Below are 21,430 nucleotides of genomic sequence, written 5' to 3'. Positions count from 1 at the left end.
TCCCTCAGTTTTGTTATGAACTCAAAAATGTTCTAAAACATAAAGTCTATCTTTTAAAACCTCTTTGATAATTAAAAGAAAGGTCTTATACATTGAGAAAGAACTGAAAGTTAGTGGAGGAAAAAGAAAACACTTTAGTCCAATAGATGTGATAAAAATAATACATTGTTTCAAGATCAGAGGGGGAAAAAAAATCAAAGTATAAAAAAATCAAAGATGGAGAAAAACAATCATCTTTCCATTTAAAAATCTGTTATCTTGCTCATGTTCCTTAGATCCTTGCTATGAACAGTCTGTTCTGCAGTCCAATAGCAGCAGGGAGCTTATTAAAAATGCAGATTCTCAGGCCCCATCCCTCTGAGAATCTCCACGCAAAAAGGGATTCCCAGATAACTGGAATGCACATGAAAGTTTAAGAAGCACTGCTTTGAAGAAGCAAAGGAATCTTCAATTCCAAAGTAATTTCCATTTCCCAGTTTTTTAGATGGTAGACTGTGAAGTTACTATTTACACCTCAGTTTAACCTCCAAATGTATACATTGCTAAATTTCCAGATTTAGGGGAATGTTATAGTTACATATACTACATTGTATGAAGATTAAAAATCAGGAAACTATCTTCCATTTAGAAACCTAAATGATTATGCTACTTCTCACCATCATTCCAACCTAGCAATGTTTCCAAGAACTTGGTTCATTACAGTATCACCTTTAAAAAGTTCAATGCCTTTTTTTAAAGATTTTTCTTCCATGTGGACCATTTTAAAGTCTTTTATTGAATTTGTTATCATATTACTTCTGTTTTATGTTTTGTTTTTTTGGTCACAAGGCATGTGGGATCTTAGCACCCCGACCAGGGATCAAACCCACACCCTCTGAATTAGAAGGTGAAGTCTTAACCACTGGACCACCAGGGAAACCCCACAATATCACCTTTAAATGCCAATTTTCAAAACCCAGATGCAGGCTGGCCCAGGTCTGCTTTGTCAAGGGCAGAGAAGGAAGGAATGATTGTCTGAATTCACTCAGCATAAGAAGATAAACAGGACACTGCAAGCCAAAACAGCTTTCTTTCTCTGCAACAAAAGGCACCTTCTCCTTGAATGACCAACATAACGAGTTCAACCCTCCATTTTGTTTTGGTTTGGAAATTAGCTTTGGTTCCTGAAGCCAGTACTCATGTACATTTTTTCTTCCTGTCTCTAGTAATCAACAATCCAACTCTGGGAGAGTATTTCCACCATTTCTCTTGACGTTGATAATGGGAGCAATGGATGGGGGAATGCACATTCTGTGATGCTACCAGAAGGCTGACCTTCTCATTCTCAGAGGTCAATACCTACCACTAAGAACATTAGGACAGCCCTGAAATTCCACATGCTGTGAGAGTCAACCTATGTGACATGTGATCCATGTTGGTACAAATGTAAAATATAGCATTAGAGCCCTGGAGATTAACTGAATTCTAATGCCACATTTCCGTGGTTTCTTACAGATTTTTTTCCCCAAAGGCTCTGAGCATCTACCCCTTAATTAAATCTAATTTGGTTTCCACATAGAGTGTTATGGAGCATATTCACTTCACGAGACATGGAAGCTTGATATACATCATCTTTACCTTTCAACTACAGCCTTATGAAGATGTTTCCATGTGGGAACATTCAAAACTGATTTATGGTGCTATTGCAACAACTAATCTTCCAGTATAAATGTTTCACGTAAGAACAACCTCCCTGAAATGTATAAATTCCATATATACTTAAAAATATTATTGTCTGTAATGTAATATAGCGGAATGTTTCGAAGCCTCTATAACCTTGCATGCAGAAGCAGTTTTTCAGGCATTAATACTTAAATGGGTCATAGACACCACATCTGTCATTCTGTCCCGAAGTCTATGAGGCAAAACCAAGACTATGCTGGCCTATTGATTTTTCTAGCATTTGCTTTAATTTACTTAACCATTGAGAAATCCATCAGTACATAAAGGGCAACTGTCCATTACTGCCTCATTTGCAGACATTCCTTCCCCTCGTTTTTGGTAAATATTTCCCTTAAATTGCTATGTGTTTACAGTGTAAAAACGAATTAGGGAAGTGCTCACACCTGTTTCTGTTCAGTAACTGCTGCACTGAGGTATACGTAACGTGCTTAAAGATAGAATAAATATCTAGACATTATTACATCTGTGTGCAAAGGGTGGTAAATTAGATCCTAATTACATTAACAGGGATTCTGCCTCCCAGCTTAAATTTTACATGAGCACTCTGCAAAAATCCAAAAGCTCTGCTGTGGTTTCTTTATGAGCTGGTGATTACAGCTACTTCCTATGCGGTCACTAAATATTCTGTTTACAAATAAATGAAGAAGCTTTGAGCCAACTTGCCAGGGTAATAATCTATTTTTTTCCCTCTCCCTCCCTCTTCACAACAAACCCTCGCCACATATGCATGGCAACAATCAGGAGCCCTGGCTTCATCTAATTACTCCATCACATAATTTCACAAATTGCCTTGTCACTGGGGAGCCAAGTGCAAAACACGCTCACAGTGGGATTTCAGGCAGCAGCTTTCATTTACTACTCATTCCTTGTTAAATTAAACACAAAAACACCAGTTGTGTGAAAGAAGTCAAAAAGAATGCATGCAAACCAGCCAGACAAGTATATCTTCTATTTACCATTTCGCCAAATACATCATTGGCAACAGGCATTGTAAACAGGAGGCTCCTCTTGGCTGGCCCACTCCTATTTCGATCTAGTTGTTACAATAGACCAGAACCAAAAGGTCAAGAGCAAACAGGCTTCTCCAGAAAAGGCTTCATCCTGTATCAACAGGAAACCTGGGTATATGGTCAAAAAAAAAAAGTGGTAGACTCAAGCCCTTCTATCCTTCACCTGCTCTACTCTATGAAATGCCTGCCATGATCCTCCCATGAGCAAGTGTATCTGTATCAGATGAATGATGTTAAGCCTTTTGAAGGTATAAACGGTATCCCGTATTTTCATTCTGGCTAGAAAGAACTAGATTCCACTAATCTTTAAAAAAGTTCTCCAATGGAAAGATCATCAATCAAGTTCATATAGTATTAGATGTTTTCCTTTTAAGTATTAATGCCTTGCATGTTTCTGAAACACATCAAGATAAACACCCATCTCACTACGGATGTGGGTGGAAGGAAAAGTGTGTATGGTGGGTGACATGACTAGAGGGAGTCAACCTGAGGTTACAGCCCTGGAAGCTGACATTTTCATGTCAACAACTAAACACAGCCACTGGTAATTAAAGGTATTTCTCTGCAGCTCAGGAGCCAGCAGGGTCAGGTACCATTTTACATCACAAACCAGTCCTTTATGCATGTAGATTTGCCAGCATTATCTGCACAGGGAGAAGGAGACATTAGCAGCAGCTGTCTCTCTGCTTTTACACTGAAAATTCTATTCATACAGACAGGTGGAGTAATTTAAAAGCCAATGTGGTGCAATTTGGATGTGACTAATGTCACTGCCTACTAAAATGCCACCATTACCACTGTTTATGGAAACATTACTAAAATTACATTTTATTCATAAGAATTTTAGGATTCTGGTTATTACTAGCTTTAAAATGATCAGACCTCAGTGTCATACCCCAGAGCGGTGGCTTAATTCTCCAGGGTTTAGCAGCCTTCTTTGCTGAGAAACGACAGTTGGATTGTAGTTTCAAGAGTAATCGGGGCTGCATAAGCAGTTTCCTCTATCTCCATAAAGCAAATTAAAGACATAGCTCTTTGGCGTCCTGAACATGTGACAGGCAAAAAAAAAAAAAAAAATCTTCAAGGAGCTAAATTCTGTGTTCAAAGGTTTACCTAGGATTTGCAGGAAGAAAGATTTCTCACTTCCAAATCACTATCACTCACTGTTAGTCACAGACAGGGCTAGAGATTTACCTACTTCCATAAGGAAGAAAAGACAGCTATATAAAGTCTAAAATTCTAACAATGTATAAATGATTACAATTGCATAAAGTATCAATGGCAGCTATGCCTATTTTAAGCACAGATATATCTGGAAAAAAGAATCCAGATAGGAGAGGACCATCCTTGACACTCAGTTACCAATAACCATCAGGTTGTACTATGAAGTTTTATGCCAAACATTCTGGCTCACATTTTTATTTAAAAAATACTAATCGCCTAGCCCATGAAGTGAGATTATTATTATAACTATGAACTCCCAACGACGTGATCTGATTTGCTCTGTTTGGGAGGAAATATGATTTTTAAAAAAGCACATTCAAGATAGGAGATCCTAGATCCCCAGCTCTGCCAGTTCCTAGCTTTTGACCTTGAGAAAATTCATTAACTTCTCTCACCTTCATTTTTGTCATCCTGCCTACTTTGTAGGATTAAGAGTACAGTGTATATGAAAAGATTAAATTACAAAGTACCACTAGGACTTCCCTGGCAGTCCAATGGTTAAGACTCCATGCTTTCCAATGCAAGGGGCACAGATTTCATCCCTGGTTGGGAAACTGGGATATCACATGGCCCATGGTGGGGCCAAAATTTTTTTTAAGATAATAGGAGGTTCCCAGTGGCTGAATTGTAAAGAATCCGCCCGCTAATACAGGAGACACGGGTTTGATCCCTGATCCAGGAAGATCCCACATGCTGTGGAGCAACTAAGCCCGTGCACCACAACTATTGAGCCTGCGCTGGGAGCCACAAGAGAAGTCACTACAACGAGAAGCCCGTACAGGGCGACTAGAGAGTGGCCCCCACTCACCGCAACTAGGCAGAAACCCGTGCAGCAACGAAGACCCAGCACAGCCAAACGAAATAAATAATTAAAAATATTTTTAATTTAATAAGTTTTAAAAAAACATAAAGCACCACAGAAACACAAATTATAATTTTATTTAACCTTTTGATCAATTTTTTCCTTTAGCTTTTAACAAGACAGAATGATCCAGTGTCAAAAGAGCCAAGCAATCAATAGATCGTTGTTTAAAAATTCGGTAACAAGTAAAAAAACAAGTAACATTATGCAGGCAGGAGATCATTTCTTTTTAAGAATGACATCAAGCCATTTTTGTGGAGCTCCTCCTCCAAGAAGTTTGAAAACTGACTTTTCTTTAAATAAGAGATAGGAATTATTCTTAAACTTCTATAAACTGCAATAGAAATTTTCTCCACTCATTGATCTTTCTTAGGATGAGCGTTCTGATTAACAGACTACATCTCGTGGCCTTTGGATGTCCCAAGAACTTCCTAGGACACCGAATTCTCAGAGGTCATTCCTGTCACGGGAGAGTGCTCTAAGGGGCTGCTAGCAACAAGTTAATGTGAAACCAGACAAACACTGATGGCAGAATATTAGGAACTGAAAAGCAAATTTACCCAAAAGGTTAAGTTCATATATCTATTGCCTCATTTTTTTTCTGGAGTGATAAAATCAGAAGGACATTCAAATGCAAGCAAGTTATTTAAATCAAACCAAAGCTTTCTGTTTCCCAATGTTTTGAAAAATCCATTATAAAACTAAGTAACTTATGTCTCATTTGAATATGAACCAACTTAAGGTGTTTGCATTTATAACCTTAAGTTATGTGAGGCCTATGTTTTCTTTGGAGTGTCTGAAGATAGAGCAATAAATACTTCTTGTATTGGGAGACACACTTCCTGGGCTATCAGTTGCTGAGTGAAGGCATTTTGCAATAGCAAGAAAACACAAACACTAAAAGGTTTTTGAAATGTTAGACAATTTCCTGGCATCATGCTTTTAGCTGCTCCTTTGCTCTTGGAGGCTGTCTATAGGCCCACCAAGAAATGGATGCCTTATCTGAATGTCTTTGGGCTCTCTCCTGCTCCTACACAACTGAGCCAAGTATCCAATCCATTGAGAAAAGCCACCTTTACCAGGCTTGGGACTTGCAAATGGAAGGACCAGCAGTATTGAAACACGAGTACGCTTGTCTAGAACAGTCATTTTAATGTGACTCTGCACAGTCACTATTGTTACGACCTTGGAACTTTAATAAAATGATGTCATTTAGTAATCATAGCTCAGGTAAGCTTGGCCCATAACCCAGAGAATTTTGTGACCATTGCAAATGTGGTCTCCAGTCATTGCTTACCCTCTGGCATTGGCTTCCATCAGCAGAAACAGAAAAATGAGAAAAATCATTTTTTTTTCCTCAGAAAAAAATCCTCTAAATAGCTTGAACACAGCTACTTAGAGGATTAAAACAAGTAAAATGGACCAGTTATCCACTAGTGCTGGTACGGATGGCAGGGGTTCAGATAGATTTGTCTGACAGAAAAACGCCCAAGCACATAGGGACACATATGTACACAGAATCATAATCACACTTCAGTAAGAAAGACTGAGATGTGCGGAGGATGCTTCAAGTTAAGTGAAATCTCCTGAATTCCATGACATAGAGATTTACTTCTACTGGCAAACAACCAACCAGTCAGACCAAACTAAAACACTGGAATCCTTTCTAAAACAAAACCATTGGATTTTCTCTCCATCAAACCTCCATTCTTTAAACCAAAGTACTTTCACTAGGAATCTTAAACACTGAGAAAGTTAAAAACCAAGTTTATATTACATAAAATTCCTAAGGGCTAGACTGAGCTAGTTTAGCGAATACACTCACACATATGTATGTAACGCTCCAATTTTAACTCGAAAGATAAATTAAGGAGGAGCAGTTGCACATTCATTGACTGAGTTTGGTATTTTGCCTTCAAAAATATATCATCACCAGGAGGAATCGGAAGACATGATATTGATATATGTGTTGAAGTGTAAATGGCCAGCCAGTGTTCCAACAGTTATATGCATCAGCAACCGTCAACTTAAACTGTGCTTATATGAGCACTTCCATTTTGAACCTAATCCTTTATTTAATCAACCCAATTAAGAGTATATCAGAAAACCAAATTATAGCATATTTTTAACTTAGTCTTGGAAACAAATAAAAATTTTAAAATAATCTGACAAATTGCCATCAAGATACTACAAAAGTCCCTCACATAAGGTACCACATAAAGGTCCCAATCATCTGTGAAATGAATAAACCATTTGAGCACAAAAATCTCAATCACACCCTGAAATTCACAGAGCCCCAGTCAGAGTTCATCTGCTTAGGGGTCCTATGTACCTGGATAAATGAGCAGTTTTCAAGTTGGACTTTTGTTTTCCCTTTTGATTGTTTTTCCCCATCCCTCTTCATCAACGGACTGGACTGTAATTCCCCCAGGTCAGAGGTGCATAACTAGGATGGGGAAGAAAGGCTGGGGCAGAGGCAAGGAGGTGTGCAAGAGGCTGGGAGAGAGCTCTACCAGGTCACTAATGGCCTCTGGGGCAGCAACTTGGAGAACAGGCTGATGCTTCGCCTTTGATCTTCTAATTCACAATGATCATTAGTATTAACTCCGATTCTTCTGGGTGAAGAATTCCAGCTGTAGCCTTTTCAGTTTACCTGACCTAAGAAAATTCATCACCCATCCCATTAGGATTTCAATAACCAGCTAAGAAAAAGAAAAAAGCAGTTGCCCCAGAATCTAGAAACCACTCATCTCATTATTAAAATAGAGCTTATATGATGTATACTGCAGAAGAATGAGGACATTCCAACATCACCGCCAAGTAATTAAATAATCTATATTCCATTTTCCTCCTGAGACAAATGATTCCCAACTGGGAAAAAGATATTTAGGATCCTGGCTAACCAAATTGAAATATACAATCTCCAAAGTAGCAGAGATCTTTTAAATGGAAGATGGATTTGTCATCCAAGCCTGTGTTAGTTTCAGCAAAGCCAAGCTCTGACCATCATCATGACTAAAGCCTGGAAAGGTGAATGGTAACCACACAAAAGAAAAAAGTAAGAACTGTGAAGATATTCTTATGAATTTCAGAAAGCTCATTTTTGATATGGGACACAGGCACCTGAAAGGAGAACAGAAATCTCACTTCTTAGTACTAGTTTTCAAGCATCTTAATTTAATAAAGTATCTGTAGATACCACATAATAAAAAAAAAAGGAAAAAATTTAGCTGCCAGCCTTACAAGCCACCCTCCTTAGCTCAGGCACAGGAACACAGAGGACTTTGTTTGGACCATCCTCCCCAAATACTTTGCATTACCCTGATTAACATTTCAGACAAAAGTTCAAGAACATAGTCTTCCTGCCTCACTACCTTCTTAGGGCTAATGGTAGCTGAAGGATGCTAACTGGGAAGGCACAATAAGAATATTCACTGTTAAAACTGGCAAAGAATAGAGATGAGGGATAGGAAAAGAAATAGAAATGGGAGGAGAGGAGCAAATTCCATCTGCTACCTAACCATGTACCTCCTTGTAGGCACGTCTCTCTGCCTTTTGACCTTCCACTCACCTTGATCAACAAAATGCATTATGGGATACCAATGAGAAGTACTTTTTCATTGTAACAATAATTCATAATGTTTATAGAGCAATTCTTCCAAAATTGCAAGCAGAGATATGACACTAAGATGGCTCCACCAGATCTTGTTACCAAAAGCAAAACCAATGAAACAACATCTGTCTCTTCTAGAGCATTCAATTCCCAATTCAATTCCATTTACTCCATCCTTAGAGTGGCGGACCCGCAGGGCACTTTTCATCTAATAGTGTTTCTATGGCAACGCAATTCTCAACCTGGAAGATTCTACAACCCCTCACTTTGGCTTTATCCACACTGAGAGGAAAGTCTTATAAATCAGAAACTGAGACATAAATTTTGCTACAGCAAAAACAAAACAAAAAAATTTCAGGCTAAAAGTTGAAAGAAAGAAAACAAACTCAAACAGCAAAATGTGTATATAACTTAGAAACGAAGTTTATCTCTATAGTACCCAATGGAATCCTCAAGATCAGTGAAAAGATGGGGAATCCAAGAGAATGTGAATGAAAGTCAAATATGTCACCCCCTGTCTGATTTCTTCACAAGTATGCATTTTGACAACTTCCACTTTCCCTAACTCTCAGGATTCCTAGGGCACACAATAGCTCCATACAGGAAAATATGTCACTGCATATTTTAAATAAATAAGAATAATATTAACTGCTTTTCTACTTAGATTTTATTTAAGATTGCAGTATTTTAGGTGTGTGTGTGTACAACATGCTAGGGTAGAAAAACAGACTTGATTTTTTTTTTACCTTAAACATTGTATTTATTCCTTCTCCTCATTTTTACTAGCCCTTAGGCATGTATCTTTGTAATGCTATGTAGCAAGATAACCAGTAATATGCAAAACACATCCAGCTTAAACATTATGACATAGTAGGTTATATTTACAGTTGGAATAATACCCTTAAGGAAGGAAAAATATCTTGATGTGGTATATGCCCCTGAACTGATCGTGACTATATAGTGACTCACAGCCAAATATTAAGTACTTTCTAATTGTTCGCAGTGATCTGTCTTCAGGCAAATGCAAGCATTTCTCTAATACATACTTTCATTTTCTTTCGAATTCTATCTCATTATCTAAATAATGTTACTCTTCTCAATTCCAGGCAATATTTTTCTTTTTTTTTAGGAGACCTCTAGTTATCAAAACTGGCTAACTGGAAATTCACATCACTGAAATTTACTTTTACCCCATCAGCACCAAAGTTTAAAATCTGTTTCCTTTTTCTTTTATTGTCTTCATAATACACAAGTATGTCCAGTTTAGCTTGCTAGAGACTGTGAGTCCAAGAATGAAGTTTTAGTTCTCTCCTTGGAGTAGTAAAATGTGCTACTGATTAAATCTACCTGCAGCCAACTCAGAAAGGCACATTTTTCTTATGCAGCTGGGGTGAAAATCCAGAAAGTTTTTTTTTTTTTTTTTTAAATTCAGGGCTTTTCTACTCCCCTAACAAACAAATGCTGAAAGCCCTTTCAAAGGCAGATTTTTTTTTAAACTGAATACACTCAATGAAAAGATTGACCCATTTATTTTAAAAAGAAAAAAAAAAAAAAAACAGTAATTTGCTTTCCAAAAGGTGTGTGAGGTTTTATAATATGCGTTTTGGTATTTAAAAGATTAGTTTTTACAATTTGCTAATAAACTGCGATTGCTATTGTTTTAATTAGCCAGAGTTTCAATTGCTCTTTTATATTTAGCAAGACTTCAGAAAGAATCTCCTGGTTAAGTTGCATTAGTCATATAGAAGAATGTGATCCTCTAAAATTTGTACACAGTCTTTCAGTTGAATCGTGCCTCCCTAAAAGCCTTCCCGACTCTGAAATAAATTTGCTAAAGAATTAACACTAAGATAACAGTAGTTACTTACATTTGGACAAATAATAATAAAACTCTCTTTATAGGTTTTTTCATAGCACTTATTATAATCAGCTCTTGACTATAAATGTTACCTAAACAGTTTGTGCATTCCTTCCAGTATAAGGAGACAAGGAGAAAGCTATTCCTTGTAACTGGAGATCTATCTACTTTAGCAATTGGAGAAGAGGAATGGAGGGGGATCTTTCTCATTGGGCTAAGGAAAGAGGGAGAAAATGTAAATATTTCTTCTCAGTTTTCTGTTTTAGATGATATTATGAGAGTTTTTACTTTTTAGAGACCATTATCATTACCAATATTTTGTACGAGTAGATGGCAGTGGAGAGGGGAAGGAGGGTGGAAACATCCAATGGAAGCCAGGAGACAATGTCTATACACATTCCTAGAATGCCAGGGAGACTAGAACAAATGGGTTTCCCTCTTCGGGGTAGTGGTACAGGCCAGCACCGACCCCCGGCCTGAAGGAAGTTAGCTGGACCTCCACAAAATTGGATAGTTCATGAATAATTTCTATTGCAACTGCCCCAATAATATATGGACCACAAAGAGCATTGCAATGTAGGTAAAGTTATGCTGGCTATTTAAAAAGTGTTTTTTTTTTAATAACACAGCTCTTGGCAAGGTTCTTCACAAGGATACGACCTAGAAAACCAAGAAATCTAGTGGATGAATAAAAGAACTTGCTTCTCTCTCTCCTGATTCTGTCTAAACCAATATTTGATTATATTTTATTCAGGGGCACCTCAGCTTCAAGGGAAGCCAAAACTCCTTTGCAGATCGAAATAGAGGCTGATGAAGTCTATCTGTTTTTTCTGTTAGTATACAAAATAGAAAGAGTTTGGCTGTGACTTCAGGATCAACCTGATTTTGTCCTCTCTCCCCACTCATCCAGAGGTTAGTCGGTTAGCTCTAGCGGTGAAACATCAACATGGCTGCATCAGCACTTTTGCCCAATTGTCACTTCTTATCTCCTGCTGACTTTAGATGCTGGACTATTTTTCATGCTATGCCCTCTAGACCCTAGTCCTTCCCTCCCCGCTTTGGTGGTGGTCGATAATCCTCAACAGCAAACTTTCAAAAGGCAGATCTCATACCATCCACATAAATGCAGCAAGTGTAAGGCAAGAAATGGCACCCAAATCAGGTTTTAGGTCAACCTAATATGGTGTTAAAATCAGCTAAACCATCTACATTTTCAACTCACTACCGGTATTATTCTCAAAGCTGATTCCAAAACTTTCAGCATGGTCTAGTTACTGTTTGGAATCATACAGGGAAGAAGAAAAGGAAAGAAACTATTTTTTAGTTAGTCCTGCTGCTCTCAGTTTTTATTTATTTTAGGGATGCTGTACAACTGGGATTAATTTATAGCCTCGAGTGTTATTGAAGGCACATTTTCTATCCAGAGGAGCCGAACCAGCATGGCCTCCCACATCCCCTGTTTGTCTCCCTGTATCAGTGTAAATCACTGAGGAACATGGGTTTGAAAGTGGGCAAGGATGTGAGGGTCAACAGGTCTGGACACATTAGTGACAATGGAGAATAAACTTTGATACTGAAGAAAAACAAATGACTTTAAGAAAGGCAAACTAACCTAAAAATAGTCACAAAAGGTCTGCTCCTAATATTAAAAAAAAAAAAGATTTTTAACATTCATTCATTTTAGGCTAGTCTGTACTATGACTTGCCTAAATTCCACCCTTTGTCTGTACTGTTGAAAATCCTCCAGGTCAACAACTTTTTGATTTTCAACATATTACTTTATCCATAAATTTTCATGTTATCTTCTTCCTTAGATGTCCTTAAATAAGTATGCACTTCCAAAAACATCCACCAAAATATTGTAAGTGTTTTCAACATGAAATCCATTCACAACAATAACCAAACAAAACAAACCCCTCAGTAGCATAAAGCTTCAAATCTCCAGTTTCTCACATCTCCAGGAGAATTCCTGCAGTGAAAACAGCAATACTCACACAGACAATATAAACTGTTAACTCGGCTTGAAAAGTCACTAGGGACTACACAGGAAGGGCTGACTCTATATTGCTGTTTTCCTTTACAGTTCTAAATACAGGGACAACTTTCACTGTGCAGCTCTGACTCGGATGAACATTTTGTAATGGCAGCCAGTGCATTCAAACCACTTAAACGCAAATTATGTGAGCATCCTGCCATTGCAACAAGATTTAAATTTCTGCAGACCAGTCATCATAAAGGTCCACTGTAAAGCATTGGAAGAAATTAAGTCCTTCTCTTTGGGGTTTGTCTGACTTTGTTCTTAGTGGGATCTGGTTCCTGGTATTTAAGAGTTACGCTGAGAAAAGCAACATCATTAACATACATACTTCAAATTACAAGTGCTCATGATCTCCTAAACCTTATAATGTACGAAAGTGAGCAAAATTGAAATAGCAAATTTCAAATAAAACTCCTCATTTGGGGTATGGATCTAGGAAGCAAGTGCTAACACTTTCGTAAGAACTGTGGGCACACAGTGATTTATGAAATATTCCAAGTCCAGAGGGATCATTCTTCCCCATTTTTTTTTCTATCAAAACTGGTTCATTGTCCATATTTAGTTTACATATGTCATTTAGAATCCACTTACTGTTAGATGCTGGAACAGCCACGCCCTCATGATATTTGTGGCTACTTTGGGAAAGATGCCACGCTTTTTGTGACGCTTTTTGTCCTTATCTGGATCATCATCGTCACCTGTGCTGGGGGAAGCTACACTGTTGTCCAAGCCATCACCTGCAAACATAGTGAATCAAATTTTGACTGATGCTACCTTGACATGCTTTATTCAAATAGAATGCCTTTGGATACAAACAAAACCAAAAGAGCAATATCAGTGATTCATAGTTTATTTGGTACTGTTTTTTTTTTTTTTTTTTATCAAGACAGAAAGAACAAGGCCTAGGCTCAAAAGTAGTCAGGTCTAAGGAACTTCTTCCAAGGAACAGTGGGAAAGGTTAAAGGGAATGGAGGGGAATACCCAATCTCCTTAGCAGCTTTGTTGCTATGATAACTATTCACATGTGGATAGTGGAGACATGTTAAGTGTAACTTCTACTGGGGAGTTAAATATGGTGGAAGCCACGAGTAGAGGTGCTGTCCCTGCCTGAGTATCCAACTCCCACATAAAGTCATTGATGTCAACTTGTGAGAAGATACATTTACGATATCAACTGTTTCCGCAAGTGATCTATCTTAAGACTAAAGTAGGCTGTGGAAATGTAGGTAATCCATCATATAAGCAGTTTAACATAGGAATGCTTCAAATAGAATATAATTTTTCTTGTCATAGAAAGAGAGCCTCAAGTATAATAAGGGAAAAACTCTTGAAATCATTTTATTGGAAAACAATGACTATTGAAATCAACTAAGTGATGTTAAATTAATAGTCCATTGGGACTGTATTCCTCTAATAATCCAGGCAGTTTCTGAAATTTCTTCTAGATTTACATTTTTTTCACTGAAAAGTCACCTGCTTACATAATCCTGCACACTGGATCCTATTTTTCCGTTGATTTTTGTCACAACATTTAAGTTGTTTCTTCTAGATAATTTTTGGGGTCTGTGACACAAAATCAAAAATGTAGTGTTCCTTTTAAAATGGCATACTTAATAAGGGAAAAAAAAGGTGAACTTTCAGCCTATATAGTAACACTGTCCAAAAAACAAGGCAAAAGGTACAGTTGGAAAGTAAACACTTGAAGTTTAGGCACTAAAGTTAAAAAGGAAAACAACAGTCGACTAAAGTTACTGCCCTAAAAAAAAAAAGTAGCTTAGCTTTTGTCAGACTAGTACCCCAGCTTTCTCGGTGGAAGCTACTGGCTTTTAGAGAGGGACAGGTTGATCTCAGCCCAGAAAGAAGGGCTAGAGAGACAAGGCTTAGCAATAAGCTAACACACTCCCTGTGTTCACCCATCCACATGGCCCAAAGAACTCTGGCAAATCCATACAGGGAAACTAGCCTCAGATTCCTTCATATTGCTTCATGAATTTCTGTATTCTTAGCTTCTTTTATCTAAATTCTACACACAAAAAGAATTTTTTGTTTAAAAAAAGAATTCTACTGAAGTATAGTTGATTTACAATGTTGCATTTAATTTCTGCTATACAGCAAAGTGACTCAGTTACACATATATATATTTTTCATGTTTTTTTCCATATCGTTTATCACAGGATATTAAATAATTCCCTATTTTGATTTAAGCTATTTCAGTCGAATCTAAAGTAGTTAGCCTGTCATTAATTTGTTGCTCTTAATAGAGCTCCCTCAGGAAACTCTCCCCATCCCTCCAAAAAAGAAAACTGTCCCCCAAATTACCTTGACTGAGTTGACATTTAAAAACTTCGTTGGGTGAGTAAGAGACTGATTTTAACATTTCTGCTAGGATTACAGCATATGCCACAAATACAAAACTTTCCTGTTGAATGTTTATCAATTTATTGTTGTTCAGTCGCCCCGTCGTGTCTGACTCTCTGCGACCCCACGGACTGCAGCATGCCAGGCCTCCCTGTCCCTCACCATTTTAGAAGTTTCCCCAAGTTCAAACATTTTAACTGATTTTATCAATTTAAAATCCATGATTTAATTTTATTCAAAGGTCTGTTGACAAAAATCATATATTCTGTGAAAAGCCCACAGAACTGTAGCTGTGTTCGCAGTGAAAAAGATCATAAAGACCCACAATGCCCAAGCCTTCATGGTAGAAATGAAGAAAGTACTTGTGAACCTTCTGGGTGACTCGCCCAAGGGGGATGGGCTGGTGGTCCAGGCAGGGCCAGGCACCCACATCCCTAAACCAGGGCTCCTGCCACCTCACAGGATCCTGTATTTGCATAACCAAGTGTTTTATAAGGAGTCCCCTTGGATTTGCCTAATAAATTCTTTGAAAGTCCAATATTTAAAGAGGCTTTTTATTCAGAGAAGCAATTCACCATATAAAATAACAATTCATTAAAGAAACATGAGAAAAGAAAACAACTCAACAGCATTTAAAATTTCAATGGGCTAATCCACTTTCAATATGCAAAAGGTAACCAAGGAAAAGAAACATATTACTAGATCATCGATTAAAAAGCTTCTAACCTAAGGACACAGTTTTTCATCACCTCGCCATGACTGTTTTCCACCTTAAAAAAAAAAAAAAAATTGCCTTTCTCTCTATCTCAAAACCCCTTCAGATTAATTTAACAGGCAATGCTTAGTGCCTGCCTCGAAGAGAATTCATTGATAATTTATGGAAATATCTACTATAATCCAGAGGAGATGACTTTTTTCCAGCTTTGTGCATCAATAGATAATCAAGGCCTTAAAGCAGCCTTAGCTTCCCATTACCTCAGGCAAAAGAATTCCTGAAAGCGTGCCTTAAGGGCACCTGAATTATATACTCCATTAGGAGAGGAAGGCTTTCTGCATTCCATGGGTAACACTCACCAGAACCTTTCCTGTTTATTTCTGCTGTATGAAAGCAGAAGCATTAGGAACAGAATTTTTTAAGTGAAGACTTATGTAGATACAATGGAGAAACCTTTCAAGCAAGAGCCAGATCACCCCCTTCAGTCCCTGGCAGTGACCTCTCTCGAATAAAAGGTTTCTATTACATCATTAGCTCAAGCCAAAAACAGCCTTGGCTTAATGCTCAGTTTGTTCTTCCTACTGTTTTTAGGCAAATACAGCTACTTTACTCCCATCTGGGAGGGAAATTACACTGCTGGGTTGTAATCTAAGACAAGATTTTCATTGGAAGCAAATGCTTTCAATCCAGTGTAAATACTGGTGCATGTTCAGAAAAGCCTAAAACAATAAACCCCGCTCCTTCCTGACACAAGTTAGGGAAATGGAGAGGACGGGGAAGGAGGAGAGCATACTAAAACAGACGATTCTCAAAGCAAACGCTTTCATAGATCTTAATAAATTGTTTAACCTCTTCCACTTTCTAAAACTGGAAAATTGATCTCGGAACGTCTCCACCTCAGAGGAAAGTCTCAATGGTCAATTGTACCTTGCACATTTCCATCCACACTGCAATTTGATACAGTCACTTCTCTGCGGTCTCTGGAGGATTTATTTCCTTTTTTTATTTTTAAGATCACTAAACAAACTTGGAGGACCGCCGGCCGACCACACGGCAGCAGGCAGCGGCTCTGAACCACATTTGTAAAATGTCAGCAGTGACTTCATTCCCGGAGCTGACTTCTCCTGCCGCCAAATGAAGGCAAACTGAAAAGGTGGAAATAATCATAAAAATGATGCTAGTCCATAAACAAGCTTACAGCCTCATTAGGATAGCAGTAGGCTCCAGTGGGTGATTTATGCTCGTTTTGCTGATGCTATGAGGAAATGCCATAGGGCGACTTTAGCCAATTGCTAATGGGTTCTGACAGCTTCTTAGCAACTAGTGCAAGCAACGTTGTGGCGTTTGCTAGTGACAGAAACCGAAAATGTCATATTATCTGCCCATGTGTCATGAAGTCCGTGTGGCAATTAACTAGCAGGCCAGTGACTGAGGGGCCAGAGGCTCCTGAAAATGGCCTTTGGCGATGCAGAGGCAGCCCGTGGGCGCTGAGCCGCACACGCACATTCTAATGCAGAAAGCCACTTCCCAGCGACTTCCCTGGCTCTGATGAGACCGGGCCACTCAAAGCCCCCCTCGCCCCCTCACTGAAGTGCCACTCTGGGCTCCTCTCTCTTTGGGCACTGGCTCCGGCGCTATCAGAAGACTCCACTGCCATCTGCTTTGATCTGATCGTCTGCATGGCTCCTTAATTGGCACTACCTGGTCCTGTTCTTTTCGGATGCCGGATTCAAAGGTGCCAGCTCCTTTTCCTGCTCGCTCACAAATGAGTCTAAAAGGATTTCAGATCACTGAAGCAGACTCCTGGCCTGTCAGATGGCTGGGAGCAGAGGAACTCTGGGCGGCCACAAAACACTGCTTAAAAAACACCAGGCTTCTAACAAGCTGGGGAGGAATCCTGGCCGCACTTTTCAGGTTGCGAGCTCTCAAAACCATGCACTATATGTCAAACTGTCAAACCTTTCAGCGTGAGCCATTTGCCCTTTCAAATAATATTTAAGAATTGTTTTTACAAAATTTTATAGGCCATGGTCTAGTGAAAGAGGCCAACCAACAAAGAAAGGAATTTGTACTACAATTCGTCTACGGACAATTTCTTGTGAGACCTGGGCCCGTCCCAGCGGAGCAAGGCAGGTGACCTGTGACAGCTCCCAGGCTGTCAGAGAGCTCAGATTTCAAACACGCTCAACTCAAACATCCCTGGTCGCCTATTTAAGCATGCCCAGGCATTTAGACTGCGCTATCTCGTGCCTTTCAAGGCAGGATAAAGCGGCATTTATCGTATTCAGACCGTTCAATGGGTCAGACTGACCGTGTCAGCGGGGGCTCTTTCCTTGGCAGGTCAAAGCCCGACTCCCATTTTTCTTCCCCTCCTAACTCCCTCTCCACCTCCAGGACTACCAGTACCCCAAACCTATTCTGAGAGAGGCAAAAACAAAATGCCCAAAAGCGCCTGATATTTACATCACAAGGGCTGGGCACTTCCCGTGGCAGTGGGCCAGCAGGTAGAAATAAACTGGGTTGTCAGTCAGAGGGTTCTTTATGTCATAGAGGCAAAACTCCTAATTAGGGAGATGAACTTTCAACTGCCAGGGCAAAAGAACGTGTAAGGTTGTGGACCCTCTTGTTTTGCTAGAAACCAAGCTGGAAACCACCCCTGCTTCAAAACCATATCACTGACAACTCTGTATTGAGACTCCGTCTTTTCAGGCCACATTCTCTCCTTAACCTTTACTTTTCTCCTCCTTGAGTGTTTAGAGATAGAGTCTTTGTCCCCAGAATGTACCTAGACTCAAAAATCAAGGTCAACGATAACCACTATCTTTCAATACTGAGTCAATTCTATTGTGCCTTGAAAGTTGTGTGAATGATCAAAGTTTGCCTAGGACTGTACAGGTCATGTTGAGAGGTGGTTAAATTTTAGGGTTTCCTGGTTTCAAGGTTAAATATTAAGGGTTTCTGTTTTTTCTCTTGTCTGTTTTCTCATGTAGCACATCTTCTCGAAAGAATATGGCATTCAACTCTTAAATGGGGTGCAGGCACACTCCAGTCTTTCTAGTGGCCACTGGTGCAGACACCCCTATGCTGTGGGGAGGTCAGGTTTCCTTTGTAGTCGGGCTATCTGGGTGTGCCAGGTTGCCAGGAAAAATGTAAAACCTACCCCAAGCCCACTTCTCCAGATCCTGACATGTCTACTTAGCCAGAAGTCAGAGGGGATAATGTTTCTGTGTTATGTTAAGAGGATAAATGGCGAGAATTATAGACAAGCCTTTCTCAGGAACCAGCTAGAATACTTCAGAGGCTTTATGGAGGTGTTTTGTCTTCATTTAGAATGTGTAATAGCTATCAGAATGATTTTTCTAAAACACGTTTCTGATCGTATAACCCTGGCACTTAAAATCCTTCTGTGGCTGCCCTTTGCCTTCAGGATAAAGGTCACACTTTTTAGCCTGGCATAGAAGGCCTTTCATGATCTCTCTCTGGGGCGTTTTTCCAGCCTGTCTTCCACCAGATCCCCACGGGCACTGCACTGGCCAGCCCACCTCCAGCCCAGTCCTGAGTCCACCTGGCCTTCTCAGGATCTCACCGTACACAAGGCTCTCTCACATCCCTTTGTGTGTTAGTTCTATGCTGGTCCCTTTCCCTGTAGCATCCTTCCTGGCAAACTCCTTGGTGAACCTTGTATCAGATTCGGCTCAACCACCATCTCCTCTAAGGAGTCTTTGCTGGACTCTAATAATCTTTACTATTCCTCCACTCCAGTTCTGAGTGATTTTTCTTCTCCCCACATTCCTCTACCCAAACATACATCATACTCTACTAGGTCTTCTGATTTCCATATATGTTCCCTCAGTGTGACCACAGAATATGTGACAACGGGGACCTGGTCATACTCCTCACTAAAATTCTCTAATCCCAGAGCCACCCTAATATATAGGGCACAGCCTTGTCAATTGCTTATTAAATGAATGTGTGAATGCACATTTTTTCACTGCATGGAGAAAATCATAGTTTCAATTTCCAGCTGTTACAATTTTGTTTGAAACACACCTAAATGAAATTCTTGAAAAATATTCACCAATGAAATGTAAGAAGACATTTAAAAATGCATTCTCCAAAGCTGGGAAATTTTCTTACAATTTTTAAGCAATCTTGGACAAGAGATGAACTAAGAGTTGAAGTATCAGACTTCTTTATAATGTTTACTGTAACCTTTGAGAAATACATCTCTTCTCCCTGAAATTACAACTTAAAACTATTTACTTAACTAAAATGCTTGCTCATTTTTCCTGAGTTCAATATCAAAAAATAAAGCAAGAGCTATTTGCTTCCTTCTGCATTTTCCCCTCAGTGAATTAATTGTATCACCTCCCCTCCACCACCCTTGACAATCTCCCAGTTTAACCCTAGCAAAGAATCTCAACTGTCCCCAAGCAGACAATTTGATCCTGAGCTCAGACTCCAGACTCACACTTCACAGCTATGGTGCAAACACAAAACTGTGGTTTTCCCTTGGCTTAGCCAAATTATGTGTCAGTCCTTCCCATAGCACTCCTCCACACATGCCTTAGCAATTCTTCAGCAACAGGTATCCAGGGACATTAATATCTGATACTGTTACAAATTGACATGTCACAGGATCCTAGGAGACATCAGAAAGGTTTTTGCAAGATAAATGAAAACATAATACACCCTCATAAGCCTTCTTCCGCATTTTCAAAAGAAATTGAGTGAACTTCTTATATCTCCAAATCTACAGCCAGTAGACATATATAATAGTCTAAATCCAATGGTTAACTTCTACATTTAACTTTGATTAGGGTTCTGTTAACTCAGCTTCTCTTTTGTATCTCTTCTCATCCTTAGGTGTTGAAGGTTTCCTTGTTCTTAGTTCAAAGGGATTCTCAGTTGATCAAAGAAAAATAACAAAGGAAAGCAGACTCTCATATATTTTTATTTAACCACCACAGCTTTCCTGAAATTGTTGAGGTAGTTCCTTTGGGAACCAAGATGAGGTGTTGTTGGTACCTGCCCAACAACAGGCAGTGCTGAGTCCTAGAAGGGACTTTGCAAATGCCCAGTGAGACAGATGCATCAGTGGTACTGATCAACAAGTTGGAGGAAATGGGAGCAGAGGAGAAGATCAAGAGATCAAGAAGAGCAAACTTTAAGTAAACATATTCTTGGCACTTATAAAAAGAAATATCTAGCTATGCTTTCTAAGGTTGGCTTCACAGAAATTCACTATGAGGCTTTTCCTTTCTAGTTGAATTTAGGCTTGTTAAACTATGACAGATATTTATTAATAGTTAACCACTGTGGAATGAGCTCACAGTCTCACTCTGCCCTTTAGTGGACTCCTGATATCACAGAAACCCCAGGGAAGAGATGGAGAAGCTGAGCCTGGAAGCAGGAGCTCTCTCTATAAACCTACTGTCTCCTTTTTTAAAGAGTAAATGTAGCATTGAAAAATGAGCTCTGGATATATATCCATCTTTTGCACAAGCTGTCACTCTTATCATTCATTCATTCATTTAGCAAAAATGTACTGAATTCCTACTACGTCCCAAACACGAATGCCAACCCCTAGAGATACAAATGGTGAACCAAACCAAAAGAGTCCTTGTTTCGATGTGCTTTCCAGTTAGAGGGCACAGATATTAAACAAAATAGTCACAGCAATAAGTGTACAACTGCACTCCATCAGAAAGAAATATAAATCCATGAGTGTGTGAAACAAAGGACATTGACTTAGGTGGGAGTGATCTGGAGCAGAAATCTCCAGAAGGTGAGAGAAAAGTCAACTCGGTAGTGGGCAGCCTGAAACAGCAGAGGGAAGGGAAATATTGCAGGTTGGAATTGCATGTACAGAGGCCCTACCTGTCTGGAGAAGGCATGAAGCAACCACAGTACCAGGACCTGGCAAAGCAAGAGGAGGTGAAGCTGGAGAGGAAAGAGGAGCAAGACCACACAGGGCCTTGGGGGATGTGGTCAGGATTTAGGTGCTCATCCCTAGGCTTCTAAGAGTTG

At 39.3% G+C, this 21,430-nt stretch overlaps 1 protein-coding gene across 4 annotated transcripts in view; it reads right to left on the bottom strand.

Moving 5' to 3' along the window:
• MEIS1 (Meis homeobox 1) overlaps positions 1-21,430 on the bottom strand; it is a 143,939-nt gene that overhangs the window by 49,688 nt on the left and 72,821 nt on the right. For all 4 annotated transcript variants that reach the window (XM_010863334.1, XM_010863331.1, XM_010863333.1 and 1 more), the window contains one exon: positions 12,919-13,064. In XM_010863334.1, the coding sequence (XP_010861636.1) occupies positions 12,919-13,064 (146 nt within the window). The remainder of the gene's footprint in view (positions 1-12,918; positions 13,065-21,430) is intronic.

This window comes from Bison bison, unplaced genomic scaffold (assembly GCF_000754665.1).
Source record: "Bison bison bison isolate TAMUID 2011002044 unplaced genomic scaffold, Bison_UMD1.0 scf7180017864489, whole genome shotgun sequence".
NCBI classification, from domain to species: domain Eukaryota; kingdom Metazoa; phylum Chordata; class Mammalia; order Artiodactyla; family Bovidae; genus Bison; species Bison bison.
The sequence above is the reverse complement of the archived record's forward strand: the minus strand, read 5'-3'. Positions and strand labels throughout refer to the sequence as shown.